Here is a 21,128-nt window from a genome sequence, read left to right on the forward strand (position 1 = left end):
ATATATATATATATATATATCTATATATATATATATATATATATATATATATATATATATATATATATATATATATATATAATCTCTCAAGAGAAAAGTAGGAAGCGCTTATGAGTATATATACACACTGATTCAGATAAGCTTGTCTATAATGTTTTTCCGTTTTTTTTCTGCTACCTTTACTTTATTATAGCTGAACAGAGCATGGAGAAGCTTTTGAGCAACTTAAAGCTGCTGGATCCAGATGAGCTGCGAGAAGAGATATTAAAAGCAGGATTAAAGTGTGGGCCTATCACGTCAACCACTAGATGCATATTTGAGAAGAAACTAGCTCGTACTTTGCTTGAACAGCAAGGCGTTGATGTGGATAACTTCAGCTCAAATCATGGGAGCGCTGTGTCTGATAATCCCCAAAATGCAGCTTGTCGTCTGAAGGCCAACTACTCTGAAGACAGGGACTTTGGATATGATGTAGGCTTAAACCCCCCTACTGAAGAGACCCTATCCAGAAGAGACTTTGCAGCCTGTGGGAGTTCAGAAGTTGCTCGCTCGTCCACCAATTCCTATTCTAATGATCCCCCTTTGTACTATGCTGTGTGCCCTGTGTATGATGAAACGCAGTCTAGGACTGGTAAGTTGCCTAGCTTAAAACTTTGGACTGCTAGCATTATTTAGGCCATTTTATTGCGGGTTATGCTCACCTTTTGCAGTGTTTATTATTTTTTTAAGCATCTAAAATTATGAAAAAAAAAGCAAAAGCAGCTTTGTGAAAGTATTTGTAGACCTACTGTATGTATTTAGCAGGCTGTGGGCAGATCACACTACACAGGGTTTGTTTGTAACCATTATCAAACCACGTGGCCCCCACAAAAAGCTGAACAAGGGCAAAGTGGCATGACATTTTTCCAACGCTACTTCATGCTGGTGAATGGCAAAGGGCACAGTTGGTGCACATCCACTGTCTCTCCAGAGGAAGAACCCTATAGACAGCCTCCATAGAACTGTAGGGAAGGGCTGGGTATTCATAACTAAGGCTTCTTTCAAACCTGCGTTAGGTGCGGATTCGTCTGGTATCTGCACAGACTGATCCGCACCTATAAATGCAAACGATGTTATCCGTTCAGTACGGATCCGTCTGCATACACTTAGTCAAAAAAGTCTAAGTGTAAGTCAAATGGATCCGTCCTGACTTTACATTGAAAGTCAATGGGGGAAGGATCCGTATACAATTGCACCAATATTGTGTCAATGTAGACGGATCCGTCCCCATTGACTTACATTGTAAGTCAGGATGGATCCGTATGGCTCCGCACCGCCAGGCGGACACCAAAACGCTGCTTGCAGCGTTTTGGTGTCCGCCTCCAGAGCGGAATGGAGGCGGAACGGAGGCAAACTGATGCATTCTGAATGGATCCGCATCCATTCAGAATGCATTGGGGCTAAACTGATCCGCTTGGGGCCGCTTGTGAGAGCCTTGAAATGGATCTCACAGGCGACCCTGAAACGGCAGTGTGAAAGTAGCTTAAGGTGGATGTGGCATACTTCAGACTCTGATTTAGCTGTCCCTTATACAAGCTGGCATTCCAGAAAATGAAATCAATGTGGTGCCACAGTATACAGTTGGCAAATGATATGCCTAAGCTTGAAGCGATTTAACTTTCACAGGCTGGGTCCCGATCAGTCTTTTGGTTGTAAAGAAAGTTTCTCTTCATACATATTTTCACTAGATAGAGGGTAGCCAGTCTGAAACGTTTCAAACCTTAAATTTATTAAATTACAGGTAAAGGGGTTGTCTGGGTTCAGAGCTGAACCTGGACATACCCCCTTCACCCAGGCAGCCCCCCTGAGATGAGTATCGGAGCATTTCATGCTTCAATGCTTTTCCCTTGCCCTGCGCTGTATAGGTTGGCCTAGAGACTGCAGTGCGATGTTCTTATGTGTTTTTTTTTTTTTTTTATTTTTTTTTATTTTAACCTTTTTTGTTTTGAGGTATGTGTGTTTATTAAATTTTTTTAAATTTTTTTCATTGCGGATATCTACTGTAATGGGTCTGATTTATATTTGTCTGTGTTACGGGCGGAATACAGCCTCCTGGCATGTTCTGTAGAGCTCATTGGAGTCTGCTAAGACACAGCAGCTCGTGCAGTTACCTAGGAGCTGCCGATCACATGATAGCAAGGACCGGAGCAGGATGTAGCATTGAGCACTGTGTATACAGGGATGAGGAAGGTATTGATGGTTGAATGGAAAAAAAATATTCACAGATAACTGGCTTTGTGCAGCTGCTAATTAAGGACCCTTTCACACGAGCATGTTTTCTGTGCTGGTGCATTGCCTGAAGTGAACGCACAGCACCTGCACTGAATCCTGACCCAATTATTTTTAATGGGTCTGTGTACATGAGCCCTTTTTCACGCTCGTAAACGCACTAAAACTGATTGCACTCGTGCAGAAAAAACAAACACTGAAGGCAATTGCAGACAAAAGTGACTTGCTTGCTTGTGAAATGGTGCGAGTTTCACTGAACGCATCCTGAGCCAATCCGTATCATTCGTGTGAAAGAGGCCTAAGGGCTCATGCACACGACCATATGCCCTCCGAGACATACGGTCCGTGAGCGGGTCATAAGTCCTGGAGTGGCATACATCGTGCACATGGAAGCGCACAGCATCATGGGTTACTATTATACTGTGTGCATCGGGCCGCCCGCGGGGCTATTGTCCTGCACTCATAAGATCATATGAGTGCAGGACAATAGTCCCGCAGGTGGCCCAATGTGCACAGTATCATAGTAACCCATGATGCTGTGCGCTCCCGTGTGCACAAAGTATGCTGCTCCAGGACATATGGCCTGCTCACGTACTGTATGTCTCGGAGGGCATACAGTCGTGTACAAGATCCCTAAGGATGTTCAGAAACATCCTTGCAGAAGTGTTTGAGTACTGCAAAACTGAGGGAGTTGTCTGTCTATGTACCTGCCCCTGCCCACTTAATTATGTGGGTAAAACAAAAAGGGAACTGGGAAGACGGGTGGGAGACCATATTGGAGATGTAAAACATCGAAGAGACAAACCGGTAGCTAGGCACGTCCTGGAATACCATTCTGGTGATGCTAGTGCCCTACGGTTTCAGGTTATTGAGGTGGTACGAAAATCTCCTAGAGGCGGGGTTTGGGATAAAATGATACTTCGTAAAGAGGCCCAGTGGATTCACCGGTTAAAAACTGTGAATCCAATGGGTCTCAAACAGATCTCCTGCTTCCTGTAGTCTATACGGTCTAAATAAGTCTTGATTATATATAAAAAAGTTTCTGGGCACCAAGTCAGTGTACAGACTAAAATCCAGCCTGTATACCATAGCCAAAAAATGGCCAACTAAATGTACACTATTATATAGGGACACCTTGGATCACCTTATCTATGGTGTGATAAACCAGGAATTGAATTAATATAATTTGTCCCTTTCCACATTCCCCATGGGCACCATAAGTTAGCCTGCTAGTGATTGATTCCTTTGAATTTAGGAGCGTTTTAGTGGGAAGAATTATCATAACACAAAAGTAGCGTTGTGTAACTATGGCAGCGCTCTATGGCATCTGTGCTGCTTTAAAGAGGCATATCCGGCTCTAGGTATCTCGCTTCCGTTTTTTGGAACGCATCGTGCGTTCCACCGCATGTCAGCACTTCCCTGATGCGCTCCTATGGCGCCTGCGTGACGTGTTTCCGCCCAGACCGGCTTGTATTATAAAGCATATGTGATTTAGAACCACTAGTAGCATCGATCTCCTTATAAATCCAAGTATGTATGATTTTAAACAGTGAATTATAATTATACTATAGATCATTGTGATTTTCTGTCTGATCACATGACCGGAAGTGATGTCAGACGCGCGGCTTTTAAAAGGAAACCTTCCCAATCACTGGTGCGGTCCTTTTTATTTTGGTGCCCTTATCACATGTGTCTGATTTGCATCTACTTTGTAGCAACAAAACGCTGTCCCCTGATGAACCATTTGGATATCTCCACTTGGGGAAACGCGTCAGGAAGACTTTTCATTCAGCAGGGATATCCAGGACGTCTGAGGGTTTAGCCACCGAAAAGTGGGGTCGCCCCTTTCGGGGCGGGTGCTCTGCTTTTACGCAGGGATAGCCGGCAGGGACAACTTGGGGAAAGAAGATCTTCCCCACCCCATGTTCCTGGTTGTAGACCTACAGACAATCTGGTGATTTGTAACCATGAGTCTCCGAAAATCATGAGATCATCTGTATGTAAGTAACCGTGAGTCTTTATCAACAACTGCTGGTTATTTTGTATATATTTATAGGGTTTATCAGAGATGCAGATGTGAGGCTGGTTACCCTTTCCCTTGCTGTGATTGTATTATTTCACTGTACTGATACTGTATCCTCAGTACAGACATCAGATACAGGTCATCATACCTACCTTTTATTAGATATAACCTTGGGGTTCATTATTATTTTTATCTGCATATTAATAAAAGATACATTTAGATTTTATTTATTTTTTGTTCAGTGATGGCGCTACAGTCAAAAGGTTGCAACCAATTTGGATGCATTTCCAGTTGCTTTTGCAATAATGGCCACAGGAAAAATAAGTGCCAATATCTTAGTGACTAAAACCTCATTGTTAAAGGGGTTCTCTGTGCTTTTAATAAAATCTGTTCTTTCTTCTAACCTATGAAAGAGAGAGCGTTACCCGTCCCTTGCGCCACCAATGCTGGAGTCTAAGCTGCACTTACCCAGGCTACCCGGGTCCCGACCAGATGTGTGCGCTTATTTTACTACTATGCGGTTGAACAGAAAAAGTGCAAACCTCTGGTCGGGACCTGGGCTAAAAAGCCAGCTGTCTGTGCCAATGCAGGGGAGACGGTGGCATCTGCAGAGCAAGGGATGGATAAATATTAAATTATTTTTCTTCCACAGTTTTAGAAGAAAACCATTTTTATTAAAAGCGCGGAGAACCCCTTTAAACTTAAACAACTTTCCAAACAGCTAACCTTATTTTCTAAAATATCATAGAAGTTGTGTTTTGGGTGGAAATCCTGTTCCTTATAACCTAGCCCAGGGATGCCCAACCTATGGCCCTCCAGCTGTTGCAAAACTACAACTCCCAGCATGCCTGGACAGCCTACAGCTATCAGCCTACAGCAGGGCCTGGTGGGAGTTGTAGTTTTGTAACAGCTGGAGGGCCGCAGGTTGAGCATCCCTGACCTAGCCTATTTACTTTGCAAATCAAACAGTAACTATTTAAAATGGAAGTCCTTTTTCATGTCGGTTTTTCCCTCTCCCTACCATTGTTATTTTGGGTTTTGTCTTTGCTGCGTTAACTGCAGTAAAAATATTGTATCTTTTGTGTGGTCTAGTGTGACTACAGCAATATCAGTTATATAGTTGCTTTACTGCTAATGGTAACATGACGCAAGGTGATCAGGTGACTGCCGCAGCCTTTGATTGGCTTAAGGCAGCATCTAACTGGATGTTTTCAGCAAAGGAGTGCAGGCTGTTGACATGCAGTTGCAGGGCTGTGGGGACATGTAGCTACAATCTGAGGTTTTCCGCATGAATATTTGTGGATCTCAACAAAGACTACCTTTCCCCTTCCCCTGCTCTGTAAAGGGAGTGAATAAAATTGCTGTTTGACTGCTGGGATACCTGCTTCCCGCTGTGGCTACGTCGCTATGAAGCCAGTCATTAGCTGCAACATAGCAAGTTACCATGCCCTTGCACTGGCTGTCAACACAGGTACTGAAACATGGCTATACAGAAGGTGGTGGGGATCAGGTAGGTATGAATCCGAGGCAGGCTGCTGGCACATAGGAAAATCTCATTATTAATGGAGAACCCCTTTGAGTACACCAGCTGTGTAAGCAATGGCAGAACCACACTAACCACCACTCCTTTCATTTGATGAACTGCTCATTACATCCCTTGCATATGCATTGATTATGTTCAGGCACAGGTTTGTTCTCCTCTCTGCCCTCCAGCTTCAACATTCTAACACACAAGCAATAAATCAGTGAGGAGAGAGGGAAGTCAGGGTGTCGATTCTGCGCCAGATGCAGTAGGCAAGGGTACGGTTAACTAAACCTAGTCCGAACACAGTGCATGGAAGTTGTGCAGACAGAATTCTACAGTTCACTGTAGTGTTTGAGTATGGTTTGTGGCTGAAATAATAGACTTCCTTTTAAGCTTTTGCTATTTGGGGCCAATGTACACCCATGTTTCTTGTTGCAGAAAATATCCACATTTACACTGATAAAAAGGAAGCTCTACAGATTGTCAAGATGCTGAAAGGCTCCCGGTTCAAATGGTTCCAGTCAAGAGAAGATGCAGAAAAGTTTGCTAGAGGCATAACTGACTACTGTCCATCACCCAGCAAATCATCCATGTCCTCGTCACCTGTGAAAGTTGCTTCTGCTGTTTTTAGAGGTTAGTCAGATAATAAGGTGTCATTTGATATAGACTTCCATAATTGATAAAAGGAATGTGTCACCTATAATTATATTTTTCATATATTTTTTTTTTTTGCTGCTAACTAAAACCAGTTAGTAACACATATTGTATTTTTCGCTTTATAACAGTATGGACTATAAGACGCACCCCAGGTTTAGACAACAGAAAACAAAAAATATATATTTTCTAGGTTCTCTTTGAAGGGAATGTGGTTTATTGATGTTTTACTGAAGTGTCAAGGTCAGTAACTTTAGCGTGTAGCATGGAGGGGGATAGTTTTGGTCAGCTTCTTCTACCCTTAGGGTGGGTTCACATCACATTATATGCCTCCGTTTGACGTATATGTTAGGGGAAAAAAAGGATACAAAAACACAGCAGTGCAGCACACAACATTCTTGCATCTGCAGACTCTCATAAAAAGTGTCTTTTTTTTTTTTCTTTTTTTTTCTTTCCAGTGGAACTCTTTTTGAACGAATGCCACTGTATGGCATCAGTCTGAGGCATCCGTTTAACGTATATGTTTAACTGATGGAAATTTTTTTATGTGAACCCACCCACCCTTACTGTGTCATCTACTGACCAATGTATCAACCAGCAGTGCTGCATGTGATCACCTCATTAAATGTACCTAGTTCTGTTACACACAGCTCTGCTACACCCTCTCTCTACGCATGCACAGTTCAGTTATTGAGGCTAATCCCAGCACAGGAATTGAGAGCGCTCGGGTGCTCACATTAGATGATGTTGTGTATGTGTGAGAGTTTACAACTGCGGCAGGGTGACATCCACACACTAATGCTCTATTCACATGTCCGTAGCGTGTTTTGCGGACCTGCAAAACACGGACACGGCAATGTGTGTTGCGCATTTTGCGGACCGCACATCGCCGGCACTAATAGAATATGCATATTCTTGTCCGCAATTGCGGACAAGAATAGGACATGTTCTATTTTTTTTTCGGGAACAGAAATGCAGACCCGGAAGTGCAGGTCTGCATTTCCGGAGCCGGGCCGCACATCGCGCGTCCCCATAGAAATGAATGGGTCCGCAATTCCATTCTGTAAAATGCGGAAAGAAATTGCAGAAGTGTGAATGGGGCCTAAGAAGAATACAAGATGAGGGGAGGAGCGGGGCTCACGAAGAATGGGCTTCGTGAAGTACTGCCCTTTGGGCTCTTTTCCAAGCTCATTACCGTATATATAAAATAGTTTGTTGAGTGGCACGAATACATTTATAGTGCATATTCAGGTAAGGTTAGGAAGCCCTTTAGAAGACCTACAGTGCCATATGAGCAGCTCTATGTGCTCAATAGTGGTGACAAAATCCCTTTTAAGCTGTACTCTGAGTCTTCATTTCCTTTCAGTACAACTATAGGACCTTCCTCCCTGTGCGCTCTCCCGCTGCTGCTGATCACACAGATTGGTGTCGGCAGGGAGAGAGAGGTGTGTGCAGATGTGCAGCAATCTCACTGATCGGGTAAAGCGATGTATGTGCGCTCTGCCAGATCATTAAGGAAGCAGTCAGGGGGTCTGGCCATGGATCTCCCTGACTGCTTTTCTTGCTAAAAAGTTAATTTTATAAAGTGAAGAATATAGTACACTTTTTATTCTGTAAAATTGTGGAACCGATGCGGACCCATAAATACGGTCATATGAATGTACCCTTAACCGCATGTAGAGAGATTCTTTAATTCTTTACAACCACCACTTGCGCTGTAGGCACATTAAGCGTGAGGAGACCTCATTGACGCCTATGGAAGAGTAAGAGTTTCCTAGACATGATCTGTGAACCATCTAGATTGAAGTCATTGTACAGGGAGGGAGTAAATAAGCTGTGACCGTCGCCTATTAATGGTGGATCCAGTTGTATCTATATGTAGGTGATATCTGTCATTGTAATCCTGCCTGGGATGATACAATGACTGCTGAAAAGTGATTTTCACAGACCATAAAGTGGTGGCTATTAAGTTTGCAGGAGTTTAGGGTTTTAAATACAGTGACATAAAAATATAAAAAATCAGCAAGAATCCTAAAAAAAAAAAGTATAACATAAAAGCTTGATTTAAACAATGGGTCATTATCCAGTAAAGCCTGCAGCTTCCAGAGTTTAGTTTGGCTTTGACCCTCAGTGTTTTTGTGGGTCAGGAATAAGGCCTCTTTCACACTTGCGTTGTCCGGATCCGGCGTGTACTCCACTTGCCGGAATTACACTCCGGATCCGGAAAAACGCAAGTGTACTGAAAGCATTTGAAGACGGAACCGTCTTCCAAATGCTTTCAGTGTTACTATGGCACCCAGGACGCTATTAAAGTCCTGGTTGCCATAGTAGGAGCGGGGAGCGGGGGAGCGGTATACTTACAGTCCGTGCGGCTCCCGGGGCGCTCCAGAATGACGTCAGAGCGCCCCATGCGCATGGATGACGTGATCCATGCGATCACGTGATCCATGCGCTTGGGGCGCCCTGACGTCACTCTGGAGCGCCCGGGGAGCCGCACGGACGGTAAGTACACTGCTCCCCCGCTCCCCGCTACACTTACCATGGCTGTCAGGACTTTAGCGTCCCGGCAGCCATGGTAACCACTCTGAAAAAGCTAAATGTCGGCTCCGGCAATGCGCCGAAACGACGTTTAGCTTAAGGCCGGATCCGGATCAATGCCTTCCAATGGGCATTAATTCCGGATCCGGCCTTGCGGCAAGTGTTCCGGATTTTTGGCCGGAGCAAAAAGCGCAGCATGCTGCGGTATTTTCTCCGGCCAACAAACGTTCCGTACCGGAACTGAAGACATCCTGATGCATCCTGAACGGATTACTCTCCATTCAGAATGCATTAGGATAATCCTGATCAGGATTCTTCCGGCATAGAGCCCCGACGACGGAACTCTATGCCGGAAGACAATAACGCAGGTGTGAAAGAGCCTTAAGAAATGTAGATAAGGTTATGGTGGGGATACATAAGTGTTGGAATTTGAAATGAATAAGGATTAGTGTACTGTATTTTCATTGTGGTTGAAGGGTAGCCTTAAATGCCAAGTGGGATGGAAGGTATTTCTCATTCCCAGAATTATTGTACAATATATTTAAATGTCTAGATGGGTTGTCTGCTCCGGATGTTGAAAGCCTGAACAAAGAGAAAGCAAACAGCTTCAAGAGCCCCAGGACACAAGATTTGACAGCAAAACTAAGGAAGGCTGTGGAAAAAGGGGATCTAGCCACATTTTCTGAACTTGTATGGAGCAATCCTCGTTACCTTATAGGGTCTGGTGACAACCCAACCGTTGTCCAGGTAAGTTTCATTATGAACAGTCATTGTCCCTGTCCTGTTTGAAAATGAGAGAATCTAGAAATGTAACTTATATGCAGAAATATTTAAAGCATGATGCAGCACTTAAAGTGGTTGTTTAAAAAAAATGTAGGTCATAGTAGCTCCCACATAGGATCAGGAAAACGGTTCACAAAAATAATTGGTACAATCCTCACCAGACACTGGTCTTTTATGCTGATCTCAGACATTTAGACCCTCAGATGCTGTGGTCACAGAGGCCCAAACGGTTCCCCATGCTGAGATTGAGGAAGCTGTTTGGTGGCCTGGATCCTGCTGGAGGCTATCCTATCCATCACAGGTTTATTCCTTTGGAATCATGCAGATGGCAGTGCTCCTTAGGAGTATTTTCGGTCTCCCATGGGCTGCATTCTTAAGGCTTCATTCAGACGTCCGTGTGTGTTTTGCGTATACACATCGTGCGGCCCCATAGAAATGAATGGGTCCGCAATTCCGTTCCTCAAAATACGGAACAGAATTGCGGACGTGTGAATGGACCCTTAATGATCACATGTTAAAGTCCCCTAGGGGGAACGCCATTTACATTGCTTTTTCTCCTTAGTGACCAGCCTGTTTTGGGCCTTACTTTCTTCCTTTTCTCATTGTCGCCTTCCAAGAGCTATAACCTTTTATTTTTCTGTCTATGTAGCTGTATGAGGGCTTGTTTTTAGTGGACGAGTTGTAGTGTTTAATGGTGTCGTTTTAGGGTACACATAACTTTCTGATTTAACTTTTATTAACTCTTTCTGGAAGGGAAATAGGGGGGGAAAAAAACAGCAATACTGTTACTGAGTTTTTACATTATAAATTTTACGGTGTTCATTTTTCGGTATAAAATCTTTATTCTCTGGTTCAGTATGATTGCAGCTATACCAAATACATTTTTTTTTTTTTTTTTTTTTGTTTTACTACTTTTGTGCAATAAAACTTTTTTTTATTCCTTTAACCTGCTCAGGACCGCCGTACGCAGGATTGCGTCTTTGCGGCAGTCCTGTTACTCTGGGTGGATTCGCCGATGCGTCCTCTCGCGAGACGCGAGATTTCGGGCAAAGCCGGCCCGCGCATGCGCATCGCGGGCCGGCAAAATTTAAAAGACAAGTTGGTCATCAACCTGCCAGCCAATGATCGTCGCTGGCAGGTTGATGATTTTCAAAAAATCGAAATTAAATGGCTTCTGTGCTCCTCTGCTGGTCCTTTTCGTCGGTTGGTTTCAGCAGAGGAGCACACATCACTGTGAGTACCCACCAACACCACACTTAGCCCCCAGATCACCCTCCATAACCCCAATTAACCCCTTGATGGCCCCTGTCAATCACCTAGTGAAAGGGGAAATAGTGATCAGTGTAAGGTTACTTTCACACCTGCGTTAGGTGCGGATCCGTCCGGTGTCTGCACAGACGGATCCGCACCTATAGTGCAAACGCTTAGATCCGTTCAGAACGGATCCGTTTGCATTACCATGAACAAAAAACAAAAAAAAATTTGACTTTACATTGAAAGTCAATGGGGGACGGATCCGTTTGAAAATTTAGCCATATTGTGTCAACTTCAAACGGATCCGTCCCCATTGACTTACATTGTAAGTCTGGACGGATCCGTTTGCCTCCGCACGGCCAGGCAGACACCCGAACGCTGCAAGCTGCGTTCGGGTGTCCGCCTGCTGAGCGGAGCGAAGGACAAGCGGAGCCAAACTGATGCATTCTGAGCGGATCCGCATCCACTCAGAATGCATTAGGGCTGGACGGATCCGTTCGAGGCCGCTTGTGAGAGCCTTTAAACGGAACTCGCAAGCGGAGCCCCGAACGCTAGTGTGAAAGTAGCCTAAACTGTCACTTTTTTTTTTTTTTCCACTGGTATTGATTTATAGTTTTAGGATAGTTTAGGTCCCTTGGTTAGGTAGTTTAGCGTCGGTTAGCGCCCAGCCCACCGCAGTCACTGATTCGCTGATTAGCGTATCGCTAATCAGCATTTGTACTTTTATAGTATCTGTAAGTGATCAAAACTGATCAGTCAGATCTATAATTGTATTAGTGTCACCTTAGCTCGCCCTCCACCCAAAACGCAGTGTTTGCCCGATCAGGCCTGATCGGTCGCCCACACGTGCGTTCACCTACGCCCGCCCCGCCGCAGGGACCAATTTTTTTGTTTTGTTTTTTTGATCTCTTTACAAGCGCTGCGGCGATAAAAAAATCAGTTTTGATATTTTTTATCAATCGCAGCGGCCTCCGGTACTTCGCTAGCCTCCCCTTTGTAAGACAGGCTTGCTTTTTTTCTTGGGTAGTCTCAGGGAATACCCCTAAATTTAGTAGTCCAAATGTCAAACAGAGGGTATTCTTCTGAAGAGGCCTACAGGCTTCTGACCCAGTCGGATGAGGAATGGGAACCCTCATCTGACGAATCTAGCGGGTCAGTATATGAACCTGTAGAAAGCAGTGGCAGTCTGACCCAAAGTTCGGACGAGGAGGTTAAGGTCCCTGATGGCACCAGGCGTACCCGGCCCCTTGTTGCTAGACCACAGGTTGCGCAGGATCCGTTTCAAGGGCAGCAGAGTGGGGCTGGCGCTGTCGGATTACGTGGTGAGGCATAAACCAGCAGCGCAGCCCATCCTGGACCTAGTACCAGCACTGCCGTACAACATGGTGAAGTGGCGAGCACCAGAAGGGCAGTTGAATCTGGTACGGTTACCCCGTCGCAGCAACCGTAAAGACAGGCCCCTAGAGTCCCTGAGGTGCTGGCAAACCCTGAATGGCAGTCCCCAACTTCAGCCGCGCCATTAGTTCCCCCTTTCACCGCCCAGTCTGGAGTTCGGGTTGAGACAGCTCAGATCGGTTCGGCCCTGGGATTTTTTGAGCTGTTCTTGACTGCGGAGCTCTTGGACTTAGTCGTGGCAGAAACAAATCGGTATGCCACTCAATTTATAGCCGCCAACCCGGGAAGCTCTTATGCCCAGTTTTTTTCGGTGGAAACCAGTCCAAGTTTCCGAATTAAAAAATTTTCTGGGCCTTCTCCTGAACATGGGTCTAACCAAAAAGCATGAATTGCGGTCATATTGGTCCACGAACCCGATTCATCACATGCCCATGTTCTCTGCTGCTATGTCCAGGACACGTTTTGAGACCATCCTGCGTTTCCTGCACTTTAGCGACAACACAACCTCCCGTCCCAGATGCCACCCAGCTTTTGACCGGCTCCACAAAATTCGGCCCCTCATAGACCACTTCAACCAGAAATTTGCAGATTTGTATACCCCTGAGCAAAACATCTGCGTAGACGAGTCCCTTATACATTTTACCGGGCGCCTTGGCTTCAAACAATACATCCCAAGCAAGCGCGTCCGATATGGGGTCAAATTGTATAAGCTCTGTGAAAGGGCCACAGGCTATACCCACAAATTTTGGATCTATGATGGAAAAGATCAGACCCTGGAGCCAGTCGGTTACCCTGACTACCTGGGGAGCAGTGGGAAGACAGTCTGGGACTTGGTGTCACCCTTATTTGGCAAGGGGTACCATCTTTATGTGGACAATTTTTACACAAGTGTGCCCCTCTTCAGGCATTTGTTCCTAGAACAGATTGGCTGCTGTGGCACCGTGCGACCTAGTCGCCGGGGCTTCCCCCAACGGCTCGTTACCACCCGTCTTGCAAGGGGGGAGAGGGCTGCCTTGTGTAACGAAGAACTGCTCGCGGTGAAATGGAGAGACAAGCGTGACGTTTACATGCTCTCCTCCATTCACGCAGACACGACAATCCAAATTGAACGGGCAACCCGTGTCATTGAAAAGCCCCTCTGTGTCCACGACTATAATGCGCTCATGGGAGGGGTGGACTTAAATGACCAGATGTTGGCTCCCTATTTAGTTTCCCGACGCACCAGACGCTGGTATAAGAAGGTGTCTGTATATTTGATTCAATTGGCTGCATATAATTTTGTTCTCTACAGTAAGGCTGGGAGAACAGGATCCTTCCTCAAATTTCAGGAAGAGATCATCGAGAACCTCCTGTATCCAGGAGGTTCCGTGGCCCCAACCACCAGTGAAGTGAGCCGTCTACACGAGCGACATTTCCCCAGTGTCGTTCCTGGTACCTCAAACCGACCGCCACCCCGAAAAAAATGTTGTCTGTAGCAGGAGTGGAATAAGGCGTGACACCCGCTATTTCTGTCCTGACTGCCCTGACCACCCTGGCCTATGCTTAGGGGAGTGTTTCCGGAAGTACCACACACAGGTACACTTAGCATAGGGATTGCATCTCACAGGACAGGCACACAGGGCTATTAGGGCCCTTTCTCTCACAGCTGCTGCAAACCTCTCCTTTCACCTGGGATAAAGTGCATAATGTACTTCGCCACATCTTTGGGCGATTTGCGCTTTGCACATTGTCCCATGGGGAAGGAGAGGTTTGTCCTATAAAAGGTAAAAAAAAAAAAACACAAGTAAGCAAAAAAGTTAACTTTCAGTTCAAAAAGTTTAAAAAAAAGTATGTTCTGTTCAAAAGTTATTATAACCGATCGACTAGCTGCAGCACTGATGTGCATTCTGACAGAAGCATTGCGCTGCTGTCAGATTACACACAAGTCGGTGTATGCGGCGCTGCAAGACGAGATTTCTCCTCTGCAGTAAAAGATACGCTTGCCGAGGCATATGAGCTGAGGAGGCGGCGGTGTTCATATGCTTTGGCAAACACTGTGTGTGTGTGTGTATATGTGTGTGTGTGTGTGTGTATATGTATATATATATATATATATATATATAATATATATATATATATATATATATATATATATATATATATATATATTTATTTATCCCGGCAATGATTTATTCATCCACACCGCTTGATGTGAATGAAGAAATCTGTGCCGTTCATTTTTTCTTTCAGCCCAGAGGCTGAACGGAAAAAATATATATCATTACCCGTATGCTCAATATAGGGAGAATAGCAGAAACTCCTAATGCTGGCCATACATGTAATGATTGCGGAGACCCTCAAATGCCAGGGCAGTACAAACACCCCACAAATGACCCCATTTTGGAAAGACACCCCAAGGTATTCACTGAGGGGCATATTGAGTCCATGAAAGATTGAAATTTTTGTCCCAAGTTAGCGGAAAGGGAGACTTTGTGAGAAAAAACAAAAAAAATCAATTTCCGCTAACTTGTGCCAAAAAAAAAAAAATTCTATGAACTCGCCATGCCCCTCATTGAATACCTTGGGGTGTCTTCTTTCCAAAATGGGGTCACATGTGGGGTATTTATACTGCCCTGGTATTTTAGGGGCCCTAAAGTGTGAAGAAGTCTGGGATCCAAATGTCTAAAAATGCCCTCATAAAAGAAATGTGGGCCCCTTTGCGCATCTAGGCTGCAAAAAAGTGTCACACATGTGGTATCGCTGTACTCAGGAGAAGTTGGGGAATGTGTTTTGGGGTGTCATTTTACATATACCCATGCTGGGTGAGAGAAATATCTTGGCAAAAGACAACTTTTTCCATTTTTTTTTTTATACAAAGTTGGCATTTGACCAAGATATTTATCTCACCCAGCATGGGTATATGTAAAATGACACCCCAAAACACATTGCCTAACTTCTCCTGAGTACGGCAATACCACATGTGTGACACTTTTTTGCAGCCTACGTGGGCAAAGGGGCCCACATTCCAAAGAGCACCTTTTGGATTTCACCGGCCATTTTTTACAGATTTTGATTTCAAAATACTTTGCATGCATTTGGGCCCCTAGAATGCCAGGGCAGTATAACTACCCCACAAGTGACCCCATTTTGGAAAGACGACACCCCAAGGTATTTCGTGATGGGCATAGTGAGTTCATGGAAGTTTTTATTTTTTGTCACAAGTTAGTGGAATATGAGACTTGGTAAGAAAAAAAAAACAAAAAAAAAAACACATTTTCCGCTAACTTGTGACAAAAAATAAAAAATTCTAGGAACTCTCCATGCCCCTCACGGAATACCTTGGGGTGTCTTCTGTCAAAAATTGGGTCATTTGTGGGGTGTTTGTACTGTCTGGCCATTGTAGAACCTCAGGAAACGATGAGGAGCTCAGAGTCAGAGCTGCTTCAAAAAGCAGAAATTCACATTTTTGTACCTTAGTTTGTAAACACTAACTTTTACCCAAACAATTTTTTTTTTTTACCCAAACATTTTGTTTTTATCAAAGACATGTAGAACAATAAATTTTGAGAAAAATTAATATATAGATGTCGTTTTTTGTGCAAAATTTTACAACGGGAAATGAAAAATTTCATTTTTTTGCTAAAAAATCGTAAAATTTCGATTAATAACAAAAAAAGTAAAAAGGTCAGCAGCAATGAAATACCACCAAATGAAAGCTCTATTAGTGAGAAGAAAAGGAGGTAAAATTCATTTGGGTGGTAAGTTGCATGACCGAGCAATAAACGGTGAAAGTAGTGTAGTGCATAAGTGTAAAAAGTGGCCTGGTCATTAAGGGTGTTTAAGCTAGGGGAGCTGAGGTGGTTGAAAAAAAAATCTTCAATATCCATAACTTTATTTTTCTGTCTATGGAGTTGTGTGGGGGCCTGATTTTATTTATTTTTGATCGCTTGTTATAAAAAAAAAAAAAAAAAATGGTGGCGTCTAAGAATGAATTAGCAATTCTGATATATACACAGTGGATATAAAAAGTCTACTCACCCATGTTAAAATGTCAGGTTTCTGTGCTGTAAAAAAAATGTGACCTATAAACTGTACCACTCAATTGAAAAACAAACTGAAATATTTTAGGTGGAGGGAAGAAAACAAAAAAACTAAAATAATGTGGTTGCATAAGTGTGCACACCCTCTTATAACTGGGGATGTAGCTGTGTTCAGAATTAAGCGATCACATTCAAAATCATGTTAAATGGGAGTCGGCATACACCTGCCATCATTTAAAGTGCCTCTGATTAACCCCAAATAAAGTTCAGCTGCTCTAGTTGGTCTTTCCTGAAATTTTCTTCGTCGCATCCCACAGCAAAAGCCATGGTCCACAGAGAGCTTCCAAAGCATCAGAGGGATCTCATTGTTAAAAGGTATCAGTCAGAAGGGTACTAAAGAATTTCCAAGGCATTAGATATACCATGGAACACAGTGGAGACAGTCATCATCAAGTGGAGAAAATATGGCACAACAGTGACTTTACCAAGAACTGGACGTCCCTCCAAAATTGATGAAAAGACTAGAAGAAAACTGGTCTGGGAGGCTACGAAGAGGCCTACAGCAACATTAAAGGAGCTGCAGGAATGTCTGGCAAGTATTGGCTGTGTGGTACATGTGACAACAATCTCCTGTATTCTTCATATGTCTGGGCTATGGGGTAGAGTGGCAAGACTAAAGCCTTTTCTTACGAAGAAAAACATCCAAGCCAGGCTACATTTTGCAAAAACACATCTGAAGTCTCCCAAAAGCATGTGGGAAAAGGTGTTATGGTCTGATGAAACCAAGGTTGAACTTTTTGGCCATAATTCCAAAAGATATCTGCACATCACCAAAAGAACACCATACCCACAGTGAAGCATGGTGGTGGCAGCATCATGCTTTGGGGCTGTTATTCTTCAGCTGGAACTGGGGCCTTAGTTAAGCTAGAGGGAATTATGAACAGTTCCAAATACCAGTCAATATTGGTACAAAACCTTCAGGCTTCTGCTAGAAAGCTGAACATGAAGAGGAACTTCATCTTGCAACATGACAACGACCCAAAGCATACATCCAAATCAACAAAGGAATGGCTTCACCAGAAGAAGATTAATTTTGGAATGGCCCAGCCAGAGCCCAGACCTGAATCTGATGACTCATACCCAAAAAGACTGAGTGCTGTAATAAACTAATACTTTGTTTAAGCACCTTTTGATTTTAAGGCCTACAGCACACGACTGTGTGGCTTTTAGTGTTTTGCGGTCCGTTTTTCATTGATTGTTCTGTTTTTTTGTTTCCATTGCGTTTCTGGTGCGTTTTCCCGTATGGCATATACAGTTTACAGTAATTACATAGAAAAAATTGGGCTCGGCATAACCTTTTCAATAGATGGTTCCGCAAAAACGGAACGGATATGGAAGACATACGGAGTACATTCCGTATGTGTTAATTATTTTTTTCCCATACCCATTGACTTGAATAGAGCCACGGAACGGGATTTGCGGGCAATAATAGGATATGTTCTATCTTTTAACGGAATGGAAATGCGGAAACGGAATGCTCAGAGTACATTCCGTGTTTTTTTTTTTTTTTTTTTTTTTTTTTTTCCCTGAACCATTTAAATGAGTGGTTCTGTATACAGAACAAAAAAAGGTTGTGTGCAGGAGGCATAAGGGTGTGCACACTTATGCAACCATATTATTTTTGTTTATATTTATTTTCTTCCCTCCACCTAAAAGATTTCAGTTTGTTTTTCAATTGAGTTGTACAGTTTATATGTCACATTAAAGGTGGAAAAAGTTCTGAAATTATTTATCTTTAACCCCTTAAGGACACAGCCTTATTTCACCTTAACCACCTCAGCCCCTATAGCTTAAACACCCTTAAAGACCAGGCCACTTTTTACACTTCTGACCTACCCTATTTTCACCGTTTATTGCTCGGTCATGCAACTTACCACCCAAATGAATTTTACCTCCTTTTCTTCTCACTAATAGAGCTTTCATTTGGTGGTATTTCATTGCTGCTGACATTTTTACTTTTTTTGTTATTAATCAAAATTTAACGATTTTTTTGCAAAAAAATGACATTTTTCACTTTCAGTTGTAAAATTTTGCAAAAAAAACGACATCCATATATAAATTTTTCTCAAAATCTATTGTTCTACATGTCTTTGATAAAAAAAAAAAAATGTTTGGGTAAAAGTTATAGCGTTTACAATCTATGGTACAAAAATGTGAATTTCCGCTTTTTGAAGCAGCTCTGACTTTCTGAGCACCTGTCATGTTTCCTGAGGTTCTACAATGGCCAGACAGTACAAACACCCCACAAATGACCCCATTTCGGAAAGTAGACACCCTAAGGTATTCGCTGATGGGCATAGTGAGTTCATAGAACTTTTTATTTTTTGTCGCAAGTTAGTGGAAAATGATGATTTATTATTTATATTTTTTTTTTTCTTACAAAGTCTCATATTCCACTAACTTGTGACACTAAATAAAAACTTCTATGAACTCACTATGCCCATCAGCGAATACCTTAGGGTGTCTTCTTTCCAAAATGGGGTCACCTGTGGGGTAGTTATACTGCCCTGGCATTCTAGGGGCCCAAATGTGTGGTAAGTAGTTTGAAATCAAAATGTGTAAAAAATGACCGGTGAAATCCGAAAGGTGCTCTTTGGAATATGGGCCCCTTTGCCCACCTAGGCTGCAAAAAAGTGCCACACATGTGGTATCGCCGTACTCAGGAGAAGTTGGGGAATGTGTTTTGGGGTGTCATTTTACATATACCCATGCTGGGTGAGAGAAATATCTTGGTCAAATGCCAACTTTGTATAAAAAAAAATGGGAAAAGTTGTCTTTTGCCAAGATATTTCTCTCATCCAGCATGGGTATATGTAAAATGACACCCCAAAACACATTCCCCAACTTCTTCTGAGTACGGAGATACCACATGTGTGACACTTTTTTGCAGCCTAGGTGGGCAAAAGGGGCCCACATTCCAAAGAGCACCTTTCGGATTTCACCGGCCATTTTTTACAGATTTTGATTTCAAACCACTTCACGCATTCGGCCCCTAAATTGCCAGGGCAGTATAACTACCCCACAAGTGACCCCATTTTGGAAAGAAGACACCCCAAGGTATTTTGTGATGGGCATAGTGAGTTCATGGAAGTTTTTATTTTTTGTCACAAGTTAGTGGAATCATCATTTTCCGCTAACTTGTGACAAAAAATATAAAATTCTAGGAACTCGCCATGCCCCTCACGGAATACCTTGGGGTGTCTTCTTTCCAAAATGGGGTCACTTGTGGGGTAGTTATTAGGGGTGCACCGAAATTCCGGCAGCCGAAAAAATATCGGCCAAAAATGCACCTAATCCACTTCGGCCGATATTGTTACATATCGGCCGAAAATATGGGGTGTGGGATTTGTCACCCACCATCTGCGGGCGGGCGCCGGGCGGGCGGTTTACTTTGTCACTGCATCTTTATTTTACCTTACAATCGTGACGCTCCAGTAACTAAAAACTCTGCAGGCAGAGCGGAGGCCGGCGTAACGTCACTTACTCACGTGACGCGCCTGCTCCGCCTCCTTCATTCATAAAGTGGGCGGAGCAGGTGCGTCACGTGAGTAAGTGACGTTACGCCGCCCTCCGCTCTGCCTGCAGAGTTGTTACTGGAGCGTCACGATTGTAAGGTAAAATAAAGATGCAGTGAGTGATGCTGTGAGCAGCAGGGCCGGGGCTGTTATGGGAACAGTGCACAGATCCCCCTCTCCATAACAGCGCCACCCACAGATCCCCCTCTCCATAACAGCGCCACCCACAGATTCCCCCTCTCCATAACAGCGCCACCCACAGATTCCCCCTCTCCATAACAGCGCCACCCACAGATTCCCCCTCTCCATAACAGCGCCACCCACAGATCCCCCTCTCCATAACAGCGCCACCCACAGATCCCCCTCTCCATAACAGCGCCACCCACAGATCCCCCTCTCCATAACAGCGCCACCCACAGATCCCCCTCTCCATAACAGCGCCACCCACAGATCCCCCTCTCCATAACAGCGCCACCCACAGCTCCCCCTCTCCATAACAGCGCCACCCACAGATCCCCCTCTCCATAGCGCCACCCACAGATCCCCCTCTCCATAACAGCGCCACCCACAGATCCCCCTCTCCATAACAGCGCCACCCACAGATCCCCCTCTCCATAACAGCGCCACCCACAGATCCCCCTCTCCATAACAGCGCCACCCACAGATCCCCCTCTCCATAACAGCGCCACCCACAGATGAATTTCATTCATGAAAAAGAATTATTAATAAAATCATTAAAAAAAAAAAGTATTTTAAAAGTATTTGGACAAAAAGGCAGTTTCGGTTTTCGGTCAAGGGCATCCTGAATTTTCGGTTTCGGACCAGAATTTTCATTTCGGTGCACCCCTAGTAGTTATACTGCCCTGGCATTTTCCAGGGGCCCTAATGTGTGGTAAGTAAGTAAATGACCTGTGAAACCCTAAAGGTGCTCTTTGGAATGTGGGCCCCTTTGCCCACCTAGACTGCAAAAAAAGTGTCACACATGTGGTATCGCCGTATTCAGGAGAAGTTGGGCAATGTGTTTTGGGGTGTCTTTTTACATATACTCATGCTGGGTGAGAGAAATATCTCGGCAAAAGACAACTTTTTCCATT

At 43.9% G+C, this 21,128-nt stretch overlaps 1 protein-coding gene across 1 annotated transcript in view; it reads left to right on the plus strand.

Annotated features, from left to right (window-relative positions):
- ANKLE2 (ankyrin repeat and LEM domain containing 2) overlaps positions 1-21,128 on the plus strand; it is a 97,837-nt gene that overhangs the window by 7,846 nt on the left and 68,863 nt on the right. Inside the window, 3 exon segments of the mRNA XM_040416296.1 lie at positions 194-631; positions 6,255-6,449; positions 9,562-9,755. Of these exon segments, the coding sequence (XP_040272230.1) occupies positions 194-631; positions 6,255-6,449; positions 9,562-9,755 (827 nt within the window).

Source organism: Bufo bufo, chromosome 2 (genome assembly GCF_905171765.1).
Source record: "Bufo bufo chromosome 2, aBufBuf1.1, whole genome shotgun sequence".
Lineage (NCBI taxonomy): Eukaryota > Metazoa > Chordata > Amphibia > Anura > Bufonidae > Bufo > Bufo bufo.